General features: G+C 37.5%; 1 protein-coding gene across 3 annotated transcripts; it reads left to right on the top strand.

The window, feature by feature from the left end:
* The first annotated feature begins 1618 nt into the window (after positions 1-1618).
* On the top strand, positions 1619-16514 carry tpd52l1 (tpd52 like 1). Of its 3 annotated transcripts, XM_029462961.1 has the most exons (10): positions 1619-1805; positions 4030-4128; positions 5217-5432; positions 7686-7706; positions 8903-9015; positions 9125-9273; positions 10438-10539; positions 13037-13075; positions 13537-13597; positions 14616-16514. In XM_029462961.1, the coding sequence occupies exons 1-10, from the start codon at positions 1787-1789 to the stop codon at positions 14736-14738; spliced, it is 942 nt and encodes a 313-aa protein (XP_029318821.1). In that variant the 5' UTR covers positions 1619-1786; the 3' UTR covers positions 14739-16514. The 3 variants fall into 3 exon arrangements, with proteins under 3 accessions (XP_029318821.1, XP_029318818.1, XP_029318819.1); XM_029462958.1 differs by lacking the exons at positions 4030-4128; positions 5217-5432; positions 7686-7706 and having other exon boundaries at positions 1640-1805; XM_029462959.1 differs by lacking the exons at positions 4030-4128; positions 5217-5432; positions 7686-7706; positions 13037-13075 and having other exon boundaries at positions 1649-1805.
* Positions 16515-16633: the final 119 nt, after the last annotated feature.

Raw genomic sequence — 16633 nt, 5'->3', positions numbered from 1 at the left:
TATATATATATATATATATATATTATACATGTATGTGTATATATTATATATATATATTATATATTATATGGATCTGTTACTCCAACATATAGGGCAATGTGCAGTGCAATGCAGCCCTTAATTAAGAGTGTTTTTTAAATATTTTAAGATTAATCCAAACATTTACAGGCAACCGCAATACAGGCTGTCAGCTACATCCCAAATACTATTTTAGTTTTGCACAAGTTAAACTGTCACTTTATTTTGGCTCATGCAAACCTCGCCCTTTCGACCCTGTTACAAAAGTGTATGGCTGCCGTGAGGCAGCAAAAATGCTCAGTGAAGGAAGGGATTATATCTGAAAGATGTGTCCATTTAAAGACAATATATCATAGATTAATTTGAACTCAGGAGGTCTGTGAATATTTGTTTTGCTGTAAATGGTGCGTCATCATCAGTAACAATTTTCACTATGTAGACATGCAAACTTGTTGAAAACTGGTAACATTTAATGGTATTTCTATTCAAGGAAACGTCTTAAACTGGATTACTGTGCTCTTTGTTTGCACTAAGAACAGATTCTTCCACCTGCTGCCACCGTTAAAAAACGTCTGCTGATATTATTATTGTTCACTTAGCCAGGCACAAGCATTGTTTTCATCTGAGGATCTGATGAAGAATAAACTAAACCGGGTTGAATGCCAAAAGGTTCTGGTCTGACTGTTTTATTTTAACATTGACACATTTGTTAATGTTTTACACTGTCTTATTTAATGTGTTTGAGTCACCCACAGTCTACTTTACACACTATGTTTGTGAAACATGTTACATCAACATCTCTTTTATTTGCAACCACTGTTGTGACTACAGTTTCATGTCACCAGGGGTCATAAGTGCACTGCAGGAGGCAAATCCCTACAACCTTGATTATTTTTGTATAAGCAATGCAAATAGAAAATGACATGTATAGTCAGAGCAACAAATAATATCACAGTATTAATTCATATTACTTGGAGGATAAATAATATAAAAAAATAGTAATTGATAAAACGCAAATAAATAAAGGAAAAGATCATACAAATTGTTTTCCTTTAGCATCTTTTGTTAGTATTATTATTAACAATAATAATATTAATAATAATAACTAAGTGGTAGTTAGTAGAAGTTGATATAGTTTATGTTCTTTATTTTAAGAGCTGCATCCAACAATACAAATAGATACATTGTTTAAGAGGTTTAAAAGGAAACATTTTATACAAACACCAGTGGTGGAAAGTATATTCACCCAAGTACTGTGTTTAAGTACAATTTTGAGGTAAGGAAGTTTTTTTAATTTGCGCTTCATTATAATTTACACTTCACTAAATTACTCTGCTGCAATTAAACTAGACTTACTTTTACTTTTGATAAAAAATAATTTTGTATTTTTATTTTAGTAAGCTTTTTAATTAATTTGCTTGTAGTGCGTTACTTTATTTTATTTATCTAAACACTGTGGTATTGCTACTTTTACATAATTAAATTATCTGAATACTTTCTCCACCGCTGACAAACGCATATTATGTATTTTCCTTAACATACAGTACGTTATTGTGTCCGATGAGCGCACTTCCCTATCAGGAGATATGTCCGGTAAGTGAATTACAGAAGCGCGAGCCCATTGGCTTGTGCTCTAAGAGATCCGCTGCCTAGCGCGTGACAACCAAGGAAACCCCAGTAAATACACACTGATCTTACGGCCGGTGCTGCGCGTGCTAAAGGGTCTTGTCTCTGGAGGATATTTGGGGAGTTCATCTTGCTGTCGCTGATGGAGACCAGACAACAAGGTGAGTCGGTGTCGGTTCACGTTAAAGACAAGCTCGATATTTTTCAGACTTGAACTTAAACACTGGGTTTCTTGGCTGTTTGCTGTTGATCTGATAATAAGAACTGACTGCACACGTCACTGTTTGGAGGTTGAAGGATTGGAAAGCAAAATTACAAATCAGACAATACTGGGAAAGTAAAAAGAAATGTGCCGTGACGATAGTTTATGTGCATGTGCTCTTAAATTAGCAAGTAGCCGGCTCTTTAAACTGGCATGTCGCATTTCGTGTTCAGTACAATCTTTCTAAAATGTTAATTTACAAACCTGCCATTCATATGCTGCTTTCTGAAGACATTTGTAATGCCTTCAGAGCTGGTTCACGAAGCAAATAAACACAAATCCAGACATACAGTTGGCCAGTGTGCTGTAGGTTTGTGTTACTGTTTATCCAAGACATCATGGAAACTTCAGACCAAATTAAGTCTTGCTGCTGGATACAGTTTCCTGTCTCAGAGGCTATCTGGTACTCTAATGCATGAGTTTTCAGTTATTTCTGATATTTGTAGAATATCAGTACCAATTTTCGAATGATCCCTGAAATAAATGTAATCCTCCTGTTCTCCACACCTGCATCTTTACTTACTGTGAACCATGCGCATGTCCTTTTGCCTTATCTGGCTTTTGAAGGACAAGTAACCCTTTCGTGTTGTTGGATTTTATTCTAGGCTTACCATTTGTGGCATTAATAGTGTATTATGTGTGCTGTTTTAGTGCTGACAGTGACGGGAGTTGAACTACCGTAGTTTAACTTTGTTTTCAGGCATATTGCTGTTTAATTCAGCCAATGTTTAACTGAGGAATGGGAAAAAATAGGAATTAACTTATCAAGTAGGGTAATGACTCCCACATCCAGAAAGTGGGTTAGAGGTAGTGTTTGCTTATGCTTGTAGTTTATCGCTTGCCTTTACGTACAAGGTCTAAATGTGTACCTGTGGCTTCCTGGGAGTCAGCAGAGCTTTCTGTCCAGAGAGGCTGGAGAACGGCCAAAAGCTTAAAATGTTACCATGAAACTTGATAAACACGATGATTTTAATTTATAATGGAATTAATATAACCCTGCATGTTTATAAACCACCTATCAAGTGTTTTAAAGAAGTATCTACATTATTAGGTCTAAAACATGTACGGAAAAAAGGTTTATATACAGTATACAGTGTTGTTGCTGTTTTGTCGTGCTGCAGGCCACTTGACCTCTGGTTTAGCTTCAATTGATTTTGCAGGCATATGACCATCCACAGGCCTCTGATTTAGCATAGTCACATGACCAGTGGGCCAAATGGGAGTCTTGTGATCAAAGGTATTCCACCCGAGACAAAAGAAAGGGGGAGAGAAATTAAGAAAAGTGAGTAAAGAAGGGAAGTGTTCAAATGCATATCAGATATTTTTCAGTAGTAAAAGCCTGGCAGCCCATTACGTATATCAAATTGGCCTAATGAGCTCTGTTATAAAAGTGATCATCACCTGCTTTTGGCCTGCTGAAATGATGCTTTATCATCAGAGGTCTTTCACTAAATATGGTCTGATGAAATAAGACTTCAGGGATGAGTCTAAAAGATGATTTTTTTTAAATTAAATTAAATGTAATGTAAACTTGACACTTTGATGATATTTGATGCCACCTTTTATGCTTATGTTTTACACTAAAATCTGTGACATTTTCTCCCTTGAAAGAGTGTTTTACCAGCCTTAACGTAGAAGTTAAACTATAAGGAAATCATTGTTAGTGAAACAGCACTGATGGATTTATGCCGGTCTGCTTCCTCCTGTAGTGCTGGAGTATGGTGTAATAAGATTTCATCAGCAACCAGAGACCTTGGACTGCTCAATAACCTCGGATACTCTTGCTTAATTGTTACAAAAGATCTCCTTGTTATATCTGTGTGGTACAGATTTGCTCCCTGACACCCTTTTTAAAAAAAGCATAAATCTTGTAAATCCTGTTCAAACAGCTTCACGAAGTTCAGATCTGTGCCACGAAGGGTCACATGTCAGACTTCCTGTTCCTGTCAGATAAGCTGCCAGTAATGAAACCAACCTCACTGCTATCAAGTTACTGACAGGGCCGTGATGGACACTGGAGAAACACCAAATCCCTCAAGAGGGGTGATGCGTGTATGAGTTGTGCATGTGTGTATAACCAGTTTTCTTGTCTCCTCTCGCCCTGCTGCCTTGCTCTGCTGCAGAGTTGTACTCTGGTGTTCTGAGTGGAGCAGTGGTGGACTGGGGCAGCATGGGTCCTGGAGAGGAATGGGTTAACTCTGCCACACACGAGGGAGAGCAGGGTAAGACTCAACTCTCCCAGATAAAACGATGCAAATCCACACTTAATCACAGGGTGCTGAAATGCAGCTGCACACACAGGAAGTGACGTCAAAGCTTGTGTATTCTGCCTGTGACATCAGCCCGATTGCAGCGTGTTTAGTTTTTAACATTAAGATAAATGCCTCTGCAGTTTTCTTCTTTACGTGATTCAGTGTTGATTTAACTGCTACTAGTCAGGAGAGTGAATGAGTGTGGTCTTTAAAATATATTAAAATATTTCAATTAAATATTTTAGTATGGACGAAATGCCATTCCACTAACCTGAGGTTTTTATTGAATTAAGATAAATTGACCCTTCCGGAGTGACTTAATAAATGGTTTAAGTTATCTGAAGCAGGGCTGCAAGTATATTATAAGTAAGGTATTTCTTTATTGAATAGTCTGCTTGTTAATTATTTTGTCTATGAAAAAGCCTAAGGAGTCATAATTCGAAACAGAAGAAGAGGAGAGAGTATCAAAAGATAATCTATTATTAAAACGGTTTTCAGATTAATTTTGATTCACTTCAGGGCTGTCCAAAATACAGTACATTTTACAAACTCCTTGAATGGCAAATCATTTAAATGTTCAGAGATTTCAAATATGACTTTACTTGTAGGATGCATTGACATCCGAACATACAAAGGTCTGTTTGTTTACATAATAAGATGAATGACAGATATAAATGTGGCCAGACAACATTTGCTGTTGGTAGATAGATTTTGAGCCACAACATTATCTAATAATGCTAACAAATTTGCATTGGATTAAAAATGAGATAAAAGAAGAAGGTTTTAGGTTTTAGTGCCACATTGATCATTACCATTTTGTATTAGTGGGAGCTAAAAGTTGTTGTTTTTCTCAGTAACAAATGATTCATCGATTACTTTTCCAGGAGCTGAGACTTCTCTTTTAAAACTCACTAACTACAGATGAAACTTCCTATATTTTTTTGTCAGTTAAGCTAAAACATTGTTAGAGAGGACTCATCCTTTGCGAAATAAGATGAATCGAGCACTTTCTATTCTTCTGAGATAATGAAAATGTTTTCAACTGTAACTTTGCTCAGGTTTGAATCAGGGCATGTTTTACCCCTCTGGCGAGGAACCGGTTAAAAGGAGCTCATATGGTGATGACGTGGCTCCAGTGGCCCAAAACGGGGAAAACCCAACAGAATGGGGTAAAACTTCACCATCAGGGGACGATCAGTGGGGTCAGACATCAGTGTCCCACTGTGACAACTGGGTCATGTCTTCCACTTGGGATATGCAACTGGACAGCACAGGTGAAGAGAGATGTAGATGTAGAGCCTGTAGAATAGACAATCTTTAACTTTGGTTGAACATTTACTTCTCGTCATAACTGACCTCTGTGGGAACCTGTAGACACACTTGAGCTATAGCTGCCACTGAGGTCAAGTCTTTTGGGTTTTATTTGGTAGTTTCAGGGTTTAGTAGCCTAGATTAATTAAATGCTACACTTTTACACATTGTGGGGATATTATAGGATATTATAGGCAGATTCTGGTATTGTTAGACAAAAAATATATATATTATTATTATTATTATTATTATTATTATTTTTTTTTTACTTTATTAGGCCAAACATAAAGGATTAAATAGGATTTGGTATTTCCCCACCAGGATTTTAGCCTTTGCAGTGTGGATCTTAAACTGTTAAAATGTTAAACTGACATGTAGACTATATTGGGCCTAAATGAAACGTAAATAAAAGTACAGAACACATAAAAAGTCAACTAAATATATAAGAATGGACAAACAAGAGACCTTATTTGTGGTGTGGTGAAAGGGGTGGTATGTGTTGGAGGGAACTTGAACTCATGACCTCAGTATCGTGTATGCATGTTCTAAAATGTGTTTAGCTACTACAAAAATGTACACAAGTGATATACATGAGCATGTTTTGAAGCAATGTAGACATATGCTTGTTTAAAAGTGACAAAAGCACAAGGTCATCTTTTAGCAGCAAAGTTGCCTGTTCACATTGCTTTAAAATGTTGCCTGTGTAACATGATCTGATTGATCCACGTTTAGTAGAGAGCTTAGGATCTGAGCTTACTTTGTTTCTAACCGATGTTATGCATTGAACCGTGACTGGGATCATTAACTCAGTCACGGTTCTCAGCATTCCTAACAATTGGCAATGCTATGGCAGTGTATCATCAAATAAATGACAGGGACGATCTTTCAAAGCCAACATCTAATTTTTCTGTAGTTTTATTTTAAGTGTGACCATGAATTCTTCTAAATATGTTTGTACTACTACAAGACAATAAAATGTCACTGCTCCATCCATTAGTGTGGATAATTGAAGAAGCAGCGTACACACTGCGCCTTTTGTTTCCATAGTCAAACTGTAATGCATGCGACTCTCAAAAATAGTTCTTACATGCACGTTTCAGACAGTCTGTTCTGAATTGTCATGTGCACTTATCTGAAGTTTTAGATTCTCCTTTAAGTTTAGTTAACTAAACTTTTTAGTTGGCTAAAAAGAAACCTGTGTTAGCCAAAAGGAAACCTGCGTTAGCCAAAAGGAAACCTGCGTTAGCCAAAAGGAAACCTGTGTTAGCTAAAAAGAAACCTGTGTTAGCCAAAAGGAAACCTGCGTTAGCCAAAAGGAAACCTGCGTTAGCCAAAAGAAAACCTGCAAAACCTGCGTTAGCTAAAAGGAAACCTGCGTTAGCCAAAAGGAAACCTGCGTTAGCCAAAAAGAAACCTGCGTTAGCTAAAAAAGGAACCTGCGTTAGCTAAAAAAGAAACCTGCGTTAGCCAAAAAGAAACCTGCGTTAGCTAAAAAAGAAACCTGCCTTACCTATAACTAAACCTGTGTTAGCTAAAATAAAACCATTTACCACATGCTACTTATCTGAAATAGCAGTAGGCCTATGCTAAATGTAGCTCCAATAAAGTCCTAAAATTACGAGCAGTTTAAAAAAGCCCAATTGTGTGAACATTACTTCACAAAACTTATTTAGGTCGAGATGATTCTATACAATACGGTATTGTGAATGTGCGACTTCTTAGCATGTTGCATTTATCTCTATAGTGCATTTTAGTATTTCAAGTTTAAGTGAATTAATGAAATTAGTTAATCTTTCATTGTAAATGCCTCCAATAAGTATTGAACTAAGACGGGTAGAAAATATTCAGCGGTCTTCTCATGTCTGCGTGAACAAGAAAATGGACCGTAAGATCTGAGTTCACCATGCACTTTAGCCGACATGAAAAGCTTCCATTTTAACCACAGGGGCTTTAAAAATCTGCTTGTCCTGCTGCTGTGATGCAGAAATAGCCCTCTACTATAGAAAGGCCTTGTACTGGTGTGTAGTGCTGTACACTTGTGTTTGTTAGTTTGTGCATGTGTTTACTGCATGCGGTGCTGAGCCCTCAGGTTTTAAAGTATTTAACTGTTAGCTGAACTGTGTTATAGTAACCACTTTAGTGAGTGGACAGCCAGTTTGTATCAGTATTCACTAACCTTACGCTGTCCTCACGTCTTATAATGCTGCCACATCAAGAGCGAGGACACCTCACCGCAGGTACAGTAATCCTTTTCCATTCTGTGAAAACGTTCACATATCAACTACAAACACAAGTGACTTAATAATTACCTACTCGTATTTGCATTTCCCGGGTTGTGTGTACACGGTCATCCTCTGTTGCCTGGTACTGTGTAGAATCTGTATGTTTTAATTTGCCTTCCACAAATATCCTGCAACTATACAAGGTTCTAATGTGAACATCTCTCACTCTTGACATTCAATGACCAGATGCAGAATATTGCAAGTTATGAAGCATGAAACTTAATGATGGGTTCAATGTGTTTCTGCTGCATCATATATAAGAGTCAGCTGACTGAGAATCGGCTTCCTTTGCTCTGCATGGATGCAAAATTTCATTCATAGACACATTTGTAATGCTTTTTTTCCTTTCTTGGATGTGCAAAGAAAAGAAGAGTTTCTGTGTAAAACTGAACTGCGCTGAACTTCTGGAGCAACCAATATATTTTGGGAATATCTTTTATATACTGTTTGAATAGACAGATATTTATGCCTATGGTTCCATAAACCGTTTTATTTGGAACAGGTGCCAACATAATTTGTTTATTTTGGTTCCACTAAAATCCAATATTGCACACTTTGTGTGTGTGTGTGTGGCAGACTGTAGTGTCCGTCAGCGAAATAATCCATACAAGTTAATCCAGATTAGAGCTCTACAGCCGGCCGCCACAGATTGCATAACTGTCAGACAGATGCAGTCAGACATGGAGACAGACAGACAGATATGTGGACTCAGACATAGAGGCTGTCAGACAGTTAGAAGCACACAGACAAAAGAGCAGATACATTTTATAATAATAAAGTACAAGATAGTCAAACTCCTGATTCACACCAATAAGAATACTGTTACCTTCATTTGACAGACGCTTTTGTCCGAAGCGACTTGCTGGAGAAATGTAGAGTTTGTGGTGTTTTTTTGTTTTTTACTGTGTCTTATCTACGTTTGCTCAGTTTCAGTGCAATCAGTTCAGAAGTTGAACTTTTTTAATCAAATAATTACTTTCATTCACTGATCTTTCTCTGCCTTTTTCTGTTTGTGTCTCCTTCACTGTTTTACAGGCCACACAGAAGTTTTAATGAACATCTCACTGTGTGTGTGTGTGTGTGTGTGTGTGTGTGTGTGTGTGTGTGTGTGTGTGTGTGTGTGTGTGTGCGCTTGTGTGTATTTCACTCAGGTTTTCTGGACTCTGAGCCATTGAGAGAGACTGACGAAGATATGGCGTCAGAAGTCAACTTGAACATTATGACGGATGAGGAGAGAGAGGAGATTCAGCAAGAGTTAGCTAAAGTAGGTTCAACCACACACTCAGAAAAAGAACGAGAAGTGTTGATAGTACGAGGACGGTAAAGGAATGAGTGGCTGTTAAGTATCTCTTTGTCTTTTTGTGTTTATCCAGCTGGAGGAGGAGATCAGTACATTGAGGCAGGTTTTGTCGTCCAAAGAGAAGCAGCACGCAGAGCTCAAACAAAAACTGGGCATGAGTTCTCTGAACGATCTGAGAAACAACTTCAGTAAAGGCTGGCACGACATGCAGACCTCCACAGCGTAAGTTAACGTGTGTGTGTGTGTGTGTGTGTGTGTGTGTGTGTGTGTGTGTGTGTGTGTGTGTGTGTGTGTGTGTGTGTGTGTGTGTGTGTGTGTGTGTGTGTGTGTGTGTGTGTGTGTGTGTGTGTGTGTGTGTGTGTGTGTGTGATCTAAAAGAGAAAGAAAGAGTTTGTGTTTGTGTCTGCAGCACATTACAGAATGGTGTCAACAAAGATGCCCTTTACAACACACACACACACACACACACAACAGCAGGTAGTTCTGTTTTTGATCAGCCAATAAAAGCACACTCCAAACTGAGCGTCTGTTATAAACAAATATATTACAAACCCAATTAAAAGCCCATAATCCTCTGCTCCTGGCAGCACAGTGTGTGTGTTTGCTATCTTTGTTGCACTCTGTAACAGACATCACTAACCTGATTTAAAACGCATCAAATGGCCACGCAGTGCTAAAGGCTATCATGGCCCGCACAACACAATTAGCTGAACATGTTCTGGTAATTTCCACTGTTTTATCAGCTGTGAGAAACATCTGAGAGGTTCCTCCAAATCATCAGGTTTTTCGTGTGCAACTTAATTTCCACATTAGACCGTCAACTATGAGGTCAGACACCAAGAGACAGAGAAGAGCAAGGGGATAGTCCCCAGAGGCCTCGCTGCTTATCCAGTTACACTTGAACCTGAAGATCACTTTACACACACAGTCGCCGTCCTCATCTATAATGAACCAGTGTGGCCACAGGAGTGTAAGGTCGTACAGAAACAGCAAACTTTAAAACACAGGTTTTATATTGATTAACCTGATTGGAAATAGGAAATGTTTTTGTAGTGGGGGGAAAAAAAGGTTGAAAGACCAGACTGTTTCAAATGAAACCACCAGATGCAATACAGTAGATGATAGATAAGATTTGAAACATATAACGTGGGTTTTATTGCCTGTGAGTAGGAGATGGTTATTAGAAAGTGATGTGAATTGGCCCAAAGGCACTTTCATTCAATGATCCTATTTGTTCTAGAAGTATTATGTTTGTGTGTTTACGCTTACGCGTTTGTCCCCATCATGTGCATCTGTATACATTTGTATAAATACTGTATGAAGTTCAGTGCATGTATGTGTGTAGGGAATAGAAATGACATATTTTGAAATGTCTTTATGTCTCAGCTATAAGAAGACATCAGAGACGCTGTCCACAGCAGGACAGAAAACCTCAGCCGCCTTCAACACACTGGGCAGCGCCATCAACAGGAAGTTTGGGGACATGAGGTACACAATGATGTCATATCTTCATTATTTGTGTTGATTGATGATTCAAATATTGTGGGCACCAGTCACCCACTGAATGTGGTTGCTCTGTTGACAGTTGCACTCAGCTCCTCGAGTCAGGAAATGTGTCTTTTGCAGCCACGCAAAGATTTTACCCATCGTAAAGGTCCATCATAAAAGACATTTGCATATCCAAACCTATCATAAACGGCCCTATCCTTTTACGACAGGATGCATTTCCACTTTTATCCAATTCACAGACACGTTTTTATTTGTGCTATCCATCCCCGTCCCTCAGAGATTTTTGACTCTTTGCTCTATCCAGCTCAGGGGAAATTGAGATTATGTAAACCCACATTAAGCTGCTTTCAGTGGGAGCTAAAGGGCCGGAGGCAGAGTCTGTCCTCCTCGGTCACTTTCTTTCTCTTGCTCCGTCTCTTTGCCTCTCTGTCACTCTGTGCTGCTCTGTTTTAAGGAAGTCAACACAACAGTGAGCCAGCCTGCATTGTTCTGTGTGAAATAAATGGAGGATTTGTGCGTATTGTGGGCCTAAGTGACTTCCTGTACTGTCTGTGCAAAAAGATCAAGAAAAGCTGTGTAAGGTCAAGCTGATTGGAGGAAAAGGAACATGTCAACACACATGTTGGTTCCTTATGCATCACTGGGGACATTTTTTAGGCTTTTTAATCTTTAGATTCATTTAGCTGCGTTAATGCATATGGCATTAATATTTTCAGGGATGTGAGTTATTTATTTTATTTTCTTAACTTTTTAAAAAACTTTTCTGAGCTCCTATAATAAACTGTGTAGCCAAAATACAGAAATCAAAAAAAAAAAAAATCAAATAAATAAATATATATCTCATTTTATATCAGTTTTTGACACATTGATACGTTTTTGTCCTGTAACTCAAGACAGTTGCAATATAGAACTTTTTTATAAATAAATAAAAACTCATGACGAAACTTTGACACCATTACTTTGACATCATCTGTTCCTTCATAACATAAGACTTATACCATATTTCCTGTGGAGATTGTAATGTGTTGACAGTGTGTATACCGTAAATGTGTTATTGTTAGATTTGTGTACACTGCTTTTGGAATATAATGTGCAGAAAGGAAACGATACGATGCATTCTTTGGTTATTCCAGCATGGTCGGTCTAGAGTTACTGTTCCCTCGGAGGTATGTCCCTGTGGGTTCTGGCTCGTGTGTGTGTGTGTGTGTGTGTGTGTGTGTGATGGTTTTGCTGTGGATGTGTTTGAAGTATGCTCTTGCATGTCATTTTGTCATATCAAATATTTAACCATCTTCAAAATGGATTTTCAAGCAGAAGTTTAATTCACCTTATCAGGATTTGTGTATATACTGTGTATATAGATAGATAGATAGATAGATAGATAGATAGATAGATAGATAGATAGATAGATAGATAGATAGATAGATAGATAGATAGATAGATAGATAGATAGAGTATATTTGTAATCTTTGTGCAGCTAAAAGTCAGATGTTCCACTCTTTGGACAGTGTTCCTGTGCAGTCTGTCACATTTGTTTTTCAACAACTAACTCTGACTCTGTATTCTTATGTCTGGTGTGTGTGTGTGATTATATTTGGTTTGTGTACTAAATGTTTGTAAATAATTGACTCAATTGAGGGTTTCTGTAAAGTGTGGATAGGACTGAATCTTTTAGTTTTTCTGATGTTTAACTTCAGTAGAACACTTTTTGTACACGTCAAATATAATATAGTGAAATCTAAGTCAAATCTAGTTCCCCAAAGTAATAGTGTTTGTTTGCTTCCAATGGACTTCCCCTTACAGATATGACTAAGCAGTTTCTTTTAGTAATAATAACATAAAATGTTCTACTAAAGCGAATGTGACTGTGAAGTACACAAGGCCTGTCAACATATCTTTAAAAAATGTTTTCCATCTTCCTCCATGCGTCCCAAGGTCCAACTCTATAGGGTAAGCATCACAGAGCTGATTATGTCACATTAGTTGTTCCTCACTTAGGAGTCTTAACTCGATAGATCTCAGTGAGATCAGCTGATGGCACTAACGGGTTGGTACAGTGTGGACAGTCATCTGGACTGCAGCACTCAGTCAGTTGCTTGTCTCGCCTCAGAATCACGTCTAATTGATTTTGTTCTCTATGATAAGCCCAAACGAATGCTCTCAATGAATCATGTGAACAAGTTGTCGAGAACTTTCCCAGTTGCAGGAAAAGTGCTTCAACTAATCCAGTACATGCCGCGGCTGACCATGCAGGCGTTTTCATTTTAGAGCAATTTGAAATGAATATTTAGTTGCAGCCCTTTAAGTTATCATACCATAGATGTGTGTGTAGAAAACAAGTATTTTCATTCCATTACAGATAGGACATCTTTTTAGTAAAAAAAACAAAAACAATTATACAATCTGCGTGCGTGCGTGCGTGCGTGCAACCTGTGCTAATCATTAACTCCTCTCTCGTCATGCTCTCTGGGGACAGCTACTCCATCAGACACTCTATGAGCATGCCCACCATGAGGTAACCACTGTGTGTGTGTGTGAGAGAGTGAGAGAGTGAGAGTGTGTGTGTGAGAGACACGTACAGTAGGTCTATTTTTCCCCCTAATCTTTGTATTTTTCATATAGACCTTGCTCAAACTCCCGGTACAATGCTACTTCAGTGTTTTTTAATTTTTTTTATAGACGCAAATGTCCTTCCATTGACTTTTATTTAGTAAAACTGATGCCAAGAAAGAAATATAATATAATACCAGAGAAGTTTTCACTTGTATTGTTTACACCTGTTACACCCCATACTGCTAAACCCATGTATGTACTGTAAAGTACTTACTGTTCTATAGGAAATGTATCCCAGACTGTTAATCCCAAATATAAACATTTTAGCAGAACATTTACTTTAAAATAATTGTTTCAGAAAATCATTTTGTGCAGTTGTTCAAGAATAATAAAGTAGAATGTCTTTCTTTCTCGCCTTTACAGAAACTCTCCCAGCTTCAAGTCTTTTGAGGAGACAGTCGAGACTACAGTGTCCACTATCAAGGTTAATAGTGTGCTTGTGCATTTGTGTGTGTGTGTGTGTGTTTTTTTTTTAAGTATGTCATGTAGAATATATTTTGAAAGGATCAATTCCAGATTTATATATCTAGTATCAAAGAAACAATCTTATTTGATATACTGTAACTGCATCTATATGACTATTTGCTCGTCCTGGTGACAGAAATATTCACACTATTTAAGAGCATGTAAACTACGTTAAGATCTATAGAAGTAACCTGTGGAAGCCACACAGGGAAACGGGTCAGAATGCTGCTAAACACGATAATCGGGGTGTAAAGGTCAGATTACACTTTGACTCTTGCCGTAAACCTGGTGGTTATTTATGGTCACACTGATCCTGAAACAGTGTTAGCAGAAGCAAACCTCCATCCTTTGTACAACCAGCTGATATTTGATTTATTTGATCACTCAGCAAATAGTATTATTGCTATTATGGTTGTTATTATTATTATTATTATTATTATTATTATTATTATTATTACTGTTTTACTTTTTATTTGTATTTAACAACAATTTAAAAACATTGAAGTGTTTTCTTGTATCTTTTGACATTATGTTTGTTTATATGGAAAACAATGATGGCAATAACCATGTTTTGTTATCTTTGAAAATGAAGATTGACAAAAAAAACATTTGAAACATATTTTATTGCTGAGCAAATAATATAATAATTGTAATATACTTTTCAAGGATAACACTTCTTACGGTTATGAAATACTCTCAAACACTGATTTAAACTCAAAGATAAATATGTTAGTGGACAATGTAAAAACAATATCTGTTTAAATGAATTCCTGAAAAGTTTACGTTTCAGTTTAGGTTATCTCTCAAATGAAACCTGCCTCTCATCCTCTCATGCTCGCTGGCAATGTGTGATGGTGGAAGTCTTTGTAAATGTCTGCCACCCTGAGCCAATTCTGCAGCACAACAGTGAAGCAACGATGCAAAAACTATCAAGTCAGGACATTATGTTAGATAATCTTTTCTGCGTTTTTCCACAGACGAAGGTTGGCGGTACAGAGTCGGGAGGCAACTTTGAGGAAGTCCTCTCCTCCGCAGCAAACGCCAGCTCTCAGGACACGCCCACTAACAACTTGACGGACATCTCCGAGAGGCCGTGTTAGAGCCACACCGTGAGGCGGGACTTAAAAACCCGGAAACTGCTGTGTTACAGCACTTCTCTACTCAATACTCAATACTCTGACTGAAATGTTACAACATACTTGTATTTGATGTCTCATGTTCAGATGCTTTTGTGAAACACGTTTGCGTTTAAGCCTCCTTACACCTGGATGCAACCCTAAATTATTAGACTTGATAGAAAATTGACGTAACTTCTTGTTTGGACCAATTTTACCCTAAATATTCCAAAGCGGCATTTGTCTACTTTTATTTTGAAAGATCAAGACAGCTAGCATCAAAAGCGCTCTGACTATAGTAGAGGATCTGATAACAAACCCAGTGAGCCTCTCAGATTATTCCACATGTAACTAAACTGGGTTTAAAGGAACAATCTGTTGACAACCTAGATCACTTTATGAATTTTACCAAGAGATCAGAGCCGGTTGATCTCTTTGTTGAAGGACTCTTAGTCAGTGTGGTGGAGAACGTACCTCCAAACCACAGACGTTGTTCAGGTGAGGTGAAGGGGAGACGCAGCTAAGCATTAGTGGAAAAAGGGAGGACGAGCAGATTCCAAATCGGCTCCAGAAGTATTTCTTCTGTCACCTAAATTAAGCGTGTCTTGGTTTGGCTCGTGTATTCACTTCCAGTTTTCACAGCTGCACACAAAACGAGAGGTTTTTGATTCCTTCTTTTGTTTTGGAAATTCGACATAAGTGGAAACAGCCATCAAACAGCATCAACACTCATGAATACAACTTTCATACCAAAAACTACACTTTTAGGCTAACCGTGTTTGCTTAATAAAAATATATATTTTATGTTACATTTTACCTTGTACCTTTTTACTAAAACGTTTTTAAAAAATGTGCAGATAACCCATGTGGATGTGGTCAACCCAGGAGTCCTGGGTGAAACAAAATATTTGTAAACTTGCATAAATGATTTTACATTAAGACAGAAGCTCAAGATTTTATTATAGCACTAAAACGATATTTTGTGGACTGACTTTGAAAATACAGCCAGGCATACTACTTTTTGAAAATACAGCTGACTGTTACACACATTTTGCGTATAGTCTGTGCTTTCACACTATAGGACTAACTAGTATATACTGTAGGAATAAATGCAACACTGTATTTGCCATGTGCAGTGAAATACTGACTGCTTGAAAAATGGATGTTGGGCAAAATCTGATTAATCACTTATGCTGAAAATAAAATGAAAACAATTTTGTATCTCAGGTCTCTACAAACCTCTTCAGTCCAGCAGTTTGAGCTGGGGGTGTGTTTAACCTTGTGTTGAACTGCTGTACCTTTTTAGATTAGTGCTGGATTCACACAAGTATACAACATGACATTTTAACCCTAAAATGGTCCAGATACTGTAAAAGCTGAAGCTTTTTCTGAGGCCTATTTCACTGAGCACAGTGTAACATTAATATACAGCTCAGATTGTTTAACTTCCAGATGCAGAACTAACCTGTTTAATGCTGAAACATCACTTTTTACTGTTCTGAAAAGGTTTGTGTCACAAAACATTAAAAATCTCATTTAAATTGTGGGTGAAAACATCCTTTTCTTTTAAAGTTATCGACCTCTGCTGCATAACTTTGCCATCAAAGCAACGTTCTGTTTTCAAAATATAATCTGTTTTGTGTTTCTCATATCGTCTTTCATGTGGTTATTTTTCTTCTTTGCTGTGGTTTGAGAAGATCTCCCGGATCATTTCATGTTTAATGAAATGTATTAAATAAAATTCATGTCAATATTCAAGATCTTGTGTTGCACGAAAAGGTTTGTCAGTTCTGACCAAATAACTGAGGTAATTAATGTTCTGTTATTGGAAAATAAACTACAGGATATATTTACATTTGTATATTGTGTTGGGTTGACAT

This window comes from Cottoperca gobio, chromosome 24 (genome assembly GCF_900634415.1).
Source record: "Cottoperca gobio chromosome 24, fCotGob3.1, whole genome shotgun sequence".
NCBI classification, from domain to species: domain Eukaryota; kingdom Metazoa; phylum Chordata; class Actinopteri; order Perciformes; family Bovichtidae; genus Cottoperca; species Cottoperca gobio.
This window is presented reverse-complemented; position numbering and strand designations above follow the sequence as displayed.

Coding starts and splice junctions, on each gene's coding strand:
- tpd52l1 (XM_029462961.1), top strand. Junction 4,129..5,216: donor CACACACGAGGGAGAGCAGG/GTAAGACTCAAC, acceptor AACTTTGCTCAG/GTTTGAATCAGGGCATGTTT. Junction 13,598..14,615: donor CTACAGTGTCCACTATCAAG/GTTAATAGTGTG, acceptor GTTTTTCCACAG/ACGAAGGTTGGCGGTACAGA.